We start from the raw sequence: 12,225 nt of genomic DNA on the forward strand, positions 1-12,225 counted from the left end.
TGCCAAGTCTGGCTCCTTTTACTTTGTTTTGCTACAGTTGGTGTAATATCTGGGCCCGGCGCTGGTGCGGAGGTAAGCCCGGCGAGGACTCGGATCACATTCTGCTCACATTACCCTACCAGCAGATGACTTGCCCTCCCATTGTTCGGGATCCGGTTACATAAAGGTGTTCCTGCAAGTAATAGAAATTTGCTGACATGTAAGGAGGTATTAAAAGGCTAATCTGAGGAAGGGAGAGCAAAACACGTCTTGGCTCTTTAACAGCAGCGGGGGAGAGGAAATCTAAAACACAACCCCGAGAGGCAGTAGCCCATTAACCCTTCCAATAGGGAACGGATGAGTCAGAAGGCAGCGAAGTGAGTCTGTAGTATTAACCCTTTACATTTTGGAGAGGTGGATGGGAATGCTAAATGGAATCCAAGTACAATACTGGTGTAGCAGGAGGGCTTGTGGGCTCACCTTAAGCACCCGGCTTGGTACAATGGCTACCAGTGCATTCCGTGTAGTTACACCCCCTAGTTACAGCCTAGTATAACCAGTAGAGTTGAGCGAGTACTGTTCGGATCAGCCGATCCGAACAGCACGCACGCATTGAAATCAATGCACGCAGCCGGCACACGGGGGGTTAAGCGGCTGGCTGCCATCAAACTGTAAGCACCAGGTGCATCCATTCATTTCAATGCGTGCGTGCTGTTGGGATCGGCTGATCCGAACAGTACTCGCTCAACTCTAATAACCAGAGATGTGGAGTTGGCGCCAATTTTGGGTGAATCAGAAAAAAGTTACCAATTCCGGTTTCGAAATAAAATGCGGAATCCTATTTACTGATATTATACTACGAGATGTTGGATATTTACTTTTATATAATTGTAGCCTTGTTGTGTCGGTCTGACCATGGCTGCCATTTATGAAGGCGTCAGAGTTTGGCTATAGAGGATTCAGAGGGGGTGGGTTGCCCCACCGACAATATCCCTGCATACAACCAAGGGGAACCCATAATCCTATTGGGGCTCCCTTGTAGGACCTGGTGCTTGTTTAACCATTTCCTTCTCCACCTCACTCTTTGGTTATGATGCTTTCTGGTGGGGGTGTGACATCTGGGACCATCACTAGACCACTGGATTCACAACCTCTATGGCCTCTTTCCTGTCCTGATGACATCACATTTATCAATCATATCTTATAGCAGTTCAGTCCCATCCAATCCCAGGAATAAGGAGGATCCATTTCTCTTAGTAGAGGGCGAGTGGCTGCACAGAGAGTCTCTTGCTCTGGAGGACACTAATGGGAATGGGCAATGGGTAATACTTAGTTTCACCTGTGGTGGCGCTGCAGGGGAATGGTAGACTTACTGCAAGGTTTCTCCATAGATTACAGATGATCACATGATCTGTTTAGTTGCTACTAAATATCCAGGACTTAAGGAATGATATACTGTGAGAAGAGAAGAATCAGGCAGGTAGATTTCAACATGCCCGATCCTTTTGTTCCCAGAAAGATAAGCCACTACCTGGATGTCTCTCCCCTTTAAGAACACGTGTGCTCAGCCAAACCAAACTGCACGTGTATATGGTTGGGAGGAGTTTGGCTGACAGCTATGTAATGTGTATGGCCGGCCTTAGACTTTCAGGCTTCAGCGCAGTGAAAATCCCTAAGTATCTCTCTGTGACCATGATGTCTGGCTGGTACATGTTACCTTTATTTTTTTGTCAGTTTTAGGCTAAAGCCCCACATTGCAGAAACGCAGTTTTGTTTGTTGGATTAAGCAGAAGGTAGAAGTATAAGAAATTCTTATATATTTCCTATTCCTTTTGTAGCCATTCTTGGCTTTGGCTCAAAAACCTGCAACAAAAAAGCTGTGTTTCTGCAGCGTGGGGCCTTAGCCTTAGTCAGGACTGAACCCAATGGTCTAAAAATCCTTCTATCCAGCTTATTCCAAAAATGCTCAGCTATTATTTTATGGTGCATAGCCAGGTGTAAGAGCCCGAGAAGCATTGTACATATGCCTAAGGGCTAGAGACGACCTGGAGAGGTCATGACCCAAGAGGTCACATGAATATTCATATAGGAAGTTATACCAAGACTATGATCGGCCTGCAAAAATAAAAAGATGGATAGATAGATAGATAGATAGATAGATAGATAGATAGATAGATAGATAGGAGATAGATAGATAGATAGATAGATAGGAGATAGATAGATAGATAGGAGATAGATAGATAGATAGGAGATAGATAGATAGATAGATAGATAGGAGATAGATAGATAGATAGGAGATAGATAGATAGATAGATAGATAGATAGATAGATAGATAGATAGATAGGAGATAGATAGATAGATAGATAGATAGGAGATAGATAGATAGATAGATAGATAGATAGATAGATAGGAGATAGATAGATAGATAGATAGATAGATAGATAGATAGGAGATAGATTATAGATAGATAGATAGTAGATACATAGATAGATACTGTAGATAGATAGATAGATAATAGATAGATAGATACTGTAGATAGATGATAGATAGATAGATAGATAGATAGATAGATAGATAGATAGATTGATAGATAGATAGATAGATAGATAGATAGATAGATAGATAGATAGGAGATACATAGATAGATACTGTAGATAGATAGATAGATAGATAGATAGATAGATAGATAATAGATAGATAGATAGATAGATACTGTAGATAGATGATAGATAGATAGATAGATAGATAGATAGTAGATACATAGATAGATATTGTAGATAGATAGATGGATAGATAGATAATAGATAGATAGATACTGTAGATAGATGATAGATAGATAGATAGATAGATAGTAGATACATAGATAGATACTGTAGATAGATAGATAGATAGATAGATAGATAGATAGATAATAGATAGATAGATACTGTAGATAGATGATAGATAGATAGATAGATGATAGATAGATAGATAGATAGATAGATAGATAATAGATAGATAGATACTGTAGATAGATGATAGATAGATAGATGATAGATAGATAGATGATAGATAGATAGATAGATAGATACATAGATAGATACTGTAGATAGATAGATAGATAGATAGATAGATAGATAGATAATAGATAGATAGATACTGTAGATAGATGATAGATAGATAGATAGATGATAGATAGATAGATAGATAGATAGATAGATAGATAGATACTGTAGATAAATGATAGATAAGCCGCCATATTATTACACTGCGCTATTTATCGCTGTTACTTCTGTTCAGGATCTGCTCTTGCCGGGTTTAGTAGAGCTGACTTTGTTATTCGGGGCTGGATGTGAGCAGTCTGTGTCTAGGGTCAGGCTCTGTTGTGTTTCAAGCGAACATCTGTGCAGCTGCCAATAAACTTTGCAAAGTAAACTTTTTGCACAACCCTGCTGACTTTTTAGTGCATGTAGTTAGAGCCCATATTTTATAGAGATACTGCACATAATGGCTTCCATTCAGAGTTCTTTACAGCACAGCGTGATCACAGGCCGGGTTCAGTACTTCTTACTTTAATAACTCTGTCATATAATAAATTATTGTTATACTAATACATGGTCCGGGGCTTCCTCCTAAAGTAAAACCGATCATGACGGGATACAAGTCCTTAGACATTCTGTACAGCTCTATATCTGGGCTCTCTGGGGTTTCTTAGACTTTTATGTATCAGGCTGTGTTGTAGTTCCTTGACTAGCAGGTAGGTGGCAGTATCACTGTGCAGGGCATTAGTGTATAACTAGCTCCATGACCTCCTCGATCAGTAAGTGATGGCATCAGAGACGTAACTTGAAGCTCTTGGTTGCCAATGCAAAATTTGTAATGAAGCCCCCATCTACCATGTGCTATAATACAGTCTTATAATATAGAGAAGCCTTTGGGCCCCCTCAGGCTCCAGGGCCCAGTAGCAATTACTACCTCTGCACCCCCTATAGCCACCACTGGGAGTGGTAGGAGTAACGCCCATTTCTCAAGTGGTCTAATAGCTCATGAATCTAATTTGATTCTTTGCCAGGCTGCAGTTCACAACACAGCCACTAGGTGGCCACACATAGACACGTATAGGCTGGAGGTCTCCTAAAATGGTGTTGTTTTGAAAAGTTTATGATCATGTGATACAAAAAATATTTGGACATTTAGAAAAATTTTTTTACCAATTTTGTGAGATGTAGAAGAAAGAGTCGCATGTAGCACACACTGAATGTTCTAAGAGGAAGCTACAATACAGGTGTGAACAGAGCCTTAAAGGGACTTTTTAGTAAAAATGGGTAAATAGTATATGTAAATGAGGCTCTCTGGGCATTCCCCAGGGCCTCTGAGCACCCCCCATGTCATACCTTATCAAACACCCCTCCATAGCTTGTGTTCCATTATGCCCTCCTCCTCCAGACGTCCTGTACCACCCATATCTTCAGCATTCTCGCTCTGGGCGGTTGAAATCCCCTGCATGCGCAGTAGCACTCCATTGTGAGTGTTACTGTGCATGCACGAGTGACATTTTGTTGTAGAGAACGGCATGACCGTACTGCACATGCGCAGCACACTCGTGTAGTTCTCAGGGAAACTGAGAATACTGAGCGATTATCCTGCGCATGCGCTGCACACTTGTATAGTTCTCAGGAGAACTGAGCATACTGAGCGACCATACTACGCATGCGCTGCACACTTGTGTAGTTCTCAGGGGAACTGAGCATACTGAGCATGCACAGTACGGTTGTGCATTTTTTTTACAACAAAATAGCGCTCGGATAGGTTAGGAGTCTGTGTGTTTTTAACTGAAAGCAATGGACGAAAAAGTAGTGCGTGCAAACCACGGTCAGCACATTGCTTTTGTTTTTGCTAAGTGGCACTTTGGAATTGGCACCTGCGCAGTCACTTGACCTTATTCAGTGGGGCGGGCTGATATGGGCTGCCTCCATTACTCATGCGACAAATCAATGACATACATAGGGAAATTCATGGGAAGCAAATGGACGAAAAACTCACATCCTCATTGGTAAAAACGGACATATGCCAAAAATGTCACATAGATGCAGGTCCCAACTCTGGTGGTAGTCCAGGAATAGAAATCATGCCTGCTTTCTTTCAAAAACAGCGCCACACTTGTCCACAGGTTGTATATGGTATTGCAGATAAGCTTCCATATAATACAATATGAAATAAGATAAGTTGCAATACGAAACATGACCTATGGACAGGTGAGGTGCTATTTTTCTAATTCTTTAAGTGTAGGGGGAGGCAACTTAGGCAAATTATGTCTCTATTTAGTAGTTTAATAACCATTCATGTGCAGGCGATACAATCTGGACTTTGGAGGTTCCCATCATATGTGTAAAGTACTACTGAAGTCACTACATCTCGCTTTACTGCCTATGCAAGTTCATACAGAAACAGCACCACCTCTTCCATTGGCTCTGTCTGGTATTGCAGCATTTACATGAATGGTGATGCTCAGTAAATGTAGTCGTACAATGGGCAGTATACAGTATATCTCTCTGGACACATTGTATACATTCCCGGCGGGCTGCTGCGGGCACTGTGTTGTCTGTGAAGGTTTTGTTGCTTTCCTCACCGCTGTCACTGCGCCGTTCTGTAACCTCCTTGTTCTTTCTTTTCTAGGACTGGGAGATGCTTGGGGACATCCGGCCAGATTAGGACCTCTGGATAATGTGGCGAAGGAACTGGGATCCCATCTCCTGCAGGTAACTGTCAGTGCACGGAAAATCACGAAAATAATTGTCTCCAAAAACCGGAATTAAAAGTATAATGGACGACACGTGTATGCGAGGCGTGTGTGCGTGAGACATGTGCGCATGAGACGTGTGAGTGTGTGAGATGTGTGTGCCTGAGGTGTGTATGTGAGATGTGTGCAAGGCGTGTGTGTGTGTGTGAGGCATGCGTGTGCATGAGACGTGTGTGCCTGAGACGTGTGCCGTAGACATGTGTGTGTGAGGTGTGAGCAGGGTTTGCTGCAGAGTTGTCACAGATCTTCCTGCATATTTGCTGCACAATTCAGTGTACAATTAGTACATGTGGACGTGTTGTACAAGTATGGGGAATGGGTCACTGGGAAAGTGAAGCAGGCACATTGGGGGCATGTGTAGGTTTATGTACTGTATATGGATGTTACGGGGCTGCATAGTATGTACACAGTTATGGGGTATCTGTAGTATGTATATTATTATGGCGGTATTTTTAGTATGTACGCTGTTAAGAGGTATTTGTAGAATTTACACCATTACGGAGTAACTCTAATATGTATACTGCTATGGGGTATCTGTAGTATTTATGCTGTTATGGGGTATTTGTAGTATGTTGATTGTTATGGGGTATTTGTGGTATGTACGCTATTATGGGGTATTTGTGGTACATATTCTGTTATGGGGTATTTGTAGTATGTACAATGTTATGGGGTATCTGAACATGTATACTGTTACAGGGTACTTGTGGTATGTACACTGTTATGGGGGTATTTGTAGTATGTACACTGTTACGGGGGTATTTGTAGTATGTACACTGTTACGGGGGTATTTGTAGTATGTACACTGTTACGGGGGTATTTGTGGTATGTACACTGTTACGGAGGTATTTGTAGTATGTACACTGTTACGAGGGTATTTGTAGTATGTACACTGTTACGCGGGTATTTGTAGTATGTACACTGTTACGGGGGGTATTTGAAGTATGTACACTGTTACGGGGGTATTTGTAGTATGTACACTGTTACGGGGGTATTTGTAGTATGTACACTGTTACGGGGGTATTTGTAGTATGTACACTGTTACGGGAGTATTTGTAGTATGTACACTGTTACGGGGGTACTTGAAGTGTGTACACTGTTACTGGGGTATTTGTAGTATGTACACTGTTACGGGGGTATTTGTAGTATGTACACTGTTACGGGGGTATTTGTAGTATGTACACTGTTACGGGGGTATTTGTAGTATGTGCACTGTTACGGGGGTATTTGTAGTATGTACACTGTTACGGGGGTATTTGTAGTATGTACACTGTTACGGGGGTATTTGTAGTATGTACACTGTTACGGGGGTATTTGTAGTATGTACACTGTTACGGGGGTATTTAGAGTGTGTACACTGTTACGGGGGTATTTGTGGTATGTACACTGTTATGGGGGTATTTGAAGTATGTACACTGTTAGGGGGGTATTTGTAGTATGTACACCGTTATGGGGGCAGTAGTTGCAGGCATAATGCTGTGGGAGCTTCAGTGGTAAACAAATTGTGTTCTATACTCAGGACATATAGGATTTGTATAATAGGGTAGTGAAGTGTGTTTGTTGGTGTGTTGTGTGTGAACAGTTCCCTGGCCTTGGTTACCTTCACTAGTGTCAGCAGACATCATGCTGCGATGACTGTAACCTCCACCTATGGGCAGTATATTCAGTATATTACACCCAGAATATTTATGTTTATGGGGATGTTAGTAGCCACATGCAAAACCTTTAGGTAAGTGTGGGAGAAATGCTGCACAGTAATAGAGGGGTTATTTTTTATTTATTTTTTTGTCAATTACCAAAATGAAATAAATGAAGAAAAGAGAAATGTAAACCCCATCAATATTTGGTGTGACCTTTGCCCTTTGGAGGAGGAGTCCTGGAAGTGATGATACGCCCCCGCAGAGCCCTGATCTCAATATCATCCAATATCATACAAGACTGTCTGGGATGACTTGAAGAGCCAGATGGATTGGGACAAGCCTACATCCACAGAAGATCTGTCCTTAGTTCTCCAAGATGGCGGTGGGAACAACCTCCCTGCCGAGTTCTGCTAAAAACTGTCTGCAAGTACCGAGAAGAACTGATGGAAGGCAAAGGGCAATATTGATGGGATTTACATTTCTCTTTTCTTCATTCGCTTCATTTTGTTCATTGACAAAAATAAATTATTACCCCTCATAGTTCTGAAAGCATTCTTACTTTGCAGTATATTTTCCACACCTGCCCAAAACTTTTGCACAGCCCTGTATTATATGTGTGTGTACTCTGTGCAACAGATTTAATTCGCTGCAATTTTTCATTTGTGGCGTAAAGCCCTGTAGGTTTGTCCAGAATGTTACTATTATCTGCGGAGAATACATAGCAGGCCGCAGTAATCTCCACAACTCTGCACAGTCTCACCCCCTGCAATATGGTTTTCATAAAGACTCGCTGTACATCGGGTTTCTGATTTTTTTTTTTTCCATCAGACCTGGTTTTACTACTTCATCAGAATGGAAATACCTGTAATGTCTCAAAGGAGAGGGACATAGTTATGATCAAAGCAATAAAAGTTAATGAACCCTAGAAGTTTGGGTGGTAACCCCTAGCGGCTGCCATATTGATAGTACTAACCCAGCTTAACCAGAAACAGATAGAACTATGATGGTTTTTAGAGTCACTGGTATGAGATGATGGATGGCGTATCGACCATCGCCTCTTACAAGTGGTCCATGTATACGTGACAGGTTCAGAATCTCAGCCGTAAGAAGGTGATGTCCTGATATCTGGTTCGGATAACTGACCTACCTGGTATCTGAGCCTGTGTGTGTACAATTGCACTTGTATAGCATCTTATGGCTAAAGCTCTGCGCCATAATCTCCAAACCAGACAAAACAGGGGGAGAGAAAAGTCCTGCACAGACCCATTATACGGACCTGGCACGCCCCATTATAATCAATGGGGTCCGCATGTTTCCATATGCAACTGCTGTATTAGCAGTCGGGCTCTCCATCATGCAGGTGAACAGCATCACATAGATCACCAGTGAGAATATTTTTATTAGGTTTTTAGGTGCACACAGTGCCAAGGAAGAGGCCTCCGGGAACACCTAGACTGTCGCTAGGTTCACACTTACGTAGAGCTGTCTGTTGTTCTGGTTCGCCACAGCAAAACGAACAAACAGCTACAATTGTGGTTACATATGGAGACTATTGGCCCCATTAACTACACTGGGGCCAATCTGGTGTCCATCCTATTAAAACTGAATCTGGCAGACAAAAAAGTCCTCTAAGCAGACGAACATTACAGGAGCGCCAACAACGTAAACAGTGCAATTGTGAACATAGCCTGATAAATAAAAATTTTTGCACCCCGAGCTGGTGTTTTCACCATTATTGAAGGTCAACTTGTAATATCTGTAGAGGTAGGTGGAGAGAAGCCAACCACCTGATAGCTCAGGAAATCAGTATATAGTGGAATGTCCTCAGGAATGATCCTCAAGACGGATCATTATATCCACCTTAATTTGTCTTTTGCCAGATTCTCAGCAGATGACAGTGTTGAGATCACCACCATATTCAAAAATAAATGGGGTGAGGTCCTCACTGATCACTTTCCGTTATAGCAAACAGTGGGGTGGTCTTAGAACCCGGACTCTCACCGATCTCCTGACATATCACGATGGTGTGACTTAAGTACCTGTTAAAGAACCTTTAAAGCAAATGTGGGAATTCTGAAGGGTTTTGGCCGTTGACATCAGTAATTGTCATTTCTTTATTCGCAGGGTATATATAGATCGGCTCATCACTGTCTTGACTTCTAATGAGCAACAATATATTCCCACCTAAATCCTTTCTTCATGTTTTACAGACTTTGGACGGATTTGTCTTTGTTGTGGCATCGGATGGAAAGATCATGTACATTTCCGAAACGGCTTCGGTGCATCTGGGATTGTCGCAGGTAAATTTACCTGGTATTCATTTTGGGGCCAAGATAATAGAAACTGCTAAATTACGTCAGTACATGGAAGAATACTGACGGTTGGCGAGGACACTAGGCTGCAGGCCACCACAAGCACTCTCTAAAAAGACAAAGGCTCCTATAAACCATCTCCAGCCTAGAAATCACTTATAGCGTACCGCCAATTCTAAACAGGTTTTCTTAAATGAACAGTAAGTGTGAATATAAGAAACTTTGTAATACATCTTATTAAGGCGATCTGTTCCTTGTCCACTAATAAGCAGTTCTCTTGCGCCTTAACTTCAGTCTGGCTGCTTGTTTACAGCATATTCCTATATTGATTTAATGTCTCATTCTGTGCACTGTTAGCTTCTTATCTACAACCTAGCAGTGGTAAAAAAAGTAATGAAAAGGAGAGCAGCAATTATTTGAGTGTCTTTTCTATCCCCTCTCTTCATACACTAATATGGAAAAGTGACTGCCTAAAAAGTGGAGAAAAAAACATAATCCGTTAGTAAGATATATCACACCGTTTCTTATATTAACCTATGAAAAGTTGGTTATAACTGGAGGCATCCTTAAAATGTCATGGGTTCGTGATTTCTCCTTCCTTATCATAGTGGTTTCCTCCCTGCCTCTCACCCCAGTGTCTTCCAAGGAGCCAGAAATTTGGTTTATCAATTTGTTTTATTATCAATTTACTTACTTAGGTTGACCCTGATAACATTGGGTCATCGCATGGGCCTGCACATCTTCTGTACATGTCTGCTTCCTGGATAGAAATTGGTCAGATATAATGGATGAATCTGCTGCCTCATATGTTCCGTACTTTGTTGTACCCCTCTTGTCCTGTTGGTTGACCCTCTAAATTGGGCCTAGGCTCTGATGTATTAATAATGGGCCACAAATCTCCGGCAGAAGACAACACTTACTAGTAGGGGCCTTTTGGGCTGTCACCCCTAGGGTCTATTTGTTATAGGGATGATCACAAATAACCTATTAGATCTTATTGATGATCTGTCCTGTGTGCACGACAAAGCTCATACGTGACGTCACGTTCTGTGCGAATGGGGGGGCGAACCCTCAGCAGCGTCTCATCTGGTGGCCATTACAGGCCTCATTACTAGGTGGAGGAGAACGTGTCCCCTGTAAATCTCTACATAAGCATTCTATGGAGACTCTCGTAGACTCCCGAGTGAATCATTTTCAGCTGTATTGTTTGCTAAGTGGTGGCGCCAATATAGCCGGCTTGTCTCTTAGCAACAGAGAACGCAGGTCGTGGCAGGACAACGCCGTTCAATGGAAGAACTGGTGGGGCCTATTCACACTGCGAGTGGAACCAGTTTCGGAGCCTCGATTTCTGTGATATTTTTTAATAGACGTTTCTTTTATTGAATATTTTTCGTTTTTCTCCTGTAGTTCGGAGGTGACCTGACATTTAGTTTACCTTTAGGCCTCAGGCCCATGACTGTCGTATTTATCTGCAATTACAAATAGAATTTAGGACCTGTTTATCTCCATAGGCCCATACGCATGGGTGTAGTTTTTGGGGACCTGGCCTATATACTAGTGTAGGGGATCATACAAGTTTTTTTGCGGATCCGTGATAAAAACCGCGACGGCCTTATCTATTACTCTAGTATTAATTTCCTTCTATGGGGCGTAGTCCATATACAGAAGGGGTTTCTGCCCAACTATAATGGGGTCCACCAAAAAATGTGGAATCGGGGACGGAAACCCGGAACGTAGATCAGGTGCAGGTGTGAACCTAGCCTTAGATATGAATGTTAGGTGACTGCAATGACCCCCAATCTGTGACTACTACTCTCATCAGGGTACGTAGTGAGATAGGTTGGGGGTGGCTGTTCCATAGGTATCAGACCTATCTCAGGCCATATCTGACCCCCTGGGAGGTTCGCGTGAACATTACATCGTTGTTGTAAAGCGATGTGAAACATGGATATCAGCACCACGTCCAGCGCTGACACATCTGGAAGACATTGTGTGCGTAGGGTAATCCGCGTACCCCACCAGAGCGCTGATAATACCAGAGATTGGATATTCCTTACTAGGCCGACTTTACTGCTCTGAATTTAATATGTCTGGCCATTTGTCATGTTCGGTAAAACCTCCTGTCTTTACAAAAAATTATTTTGTGATATAGTAAAATCTGCTGTCAGCCGAGAAAAATTACATTTATGTGGTGGAGAAACAGATAAGGAAACGTAAGGTCGAGGGGATGGATAGAAGGGGGTTTTAGTGCTCGGGGGAATTGAGGGAATCTCATAGAATTTTATTGTACGTGAACTAGGGCAGGATTTTAATATCATCTCTGCCTATAAAGAGTATTTCATGCTATAATGTGGCTGTAGATATGGGACATGTATAACAAGGCAAATCCACAGCCGTGTTACAGTATCCATGAGAACCATCAGGGCCAGGCTGTGTACGTGGCTGCTTAGGGCTCCATTGGGCAGGGCGTAATGCTACAAAACAATGAGCCCTGCCCTTAAAAGAGATGGAGATCCT

At 42.2% G+C, this 12,225-nt stretch overlaps 1 protein-coding gene across 1 annotated transcript in view; it reads left to right on the top strand.

The window, feature by feature from the left end:
- The window catches only part of SIM2 (SIM bHLH transcription factor 2), a 64,694-nt gene that overhangs the window by 24,476 nt on the left and 27,993 nt on the right, over positions 1-12,225 (top strand). The window contains exons 2-3 of the mRNA XM_075263472.1: positions 5,636-5,718; positions 9,607-9,696. Coding sequence (XP_075119573.1) covers positions 5,636-5,718; positions 9,607-9,696 — 173 coding nt within the window. The remainder of the gene's footprint in view (positions 1-5,635; positions 5,719-9,606; positions 9,697-12,225) is intronic.

This window comes from Leptodactylus fuscus, chromosome 2 (genome assembly GCF_031893055.1).
Source record: "Leptodactylus fuscus isolate aLepFus1 chromosome 2, aLepFus1.hap2, whole genome shotgun sequence".
Lineage (NCBI taxonomy): Eukaryota > Metazoa > Chordata > Amphibia > Anura > Leptodactylidae > Leptodactylus > Leptodactylus fuscus.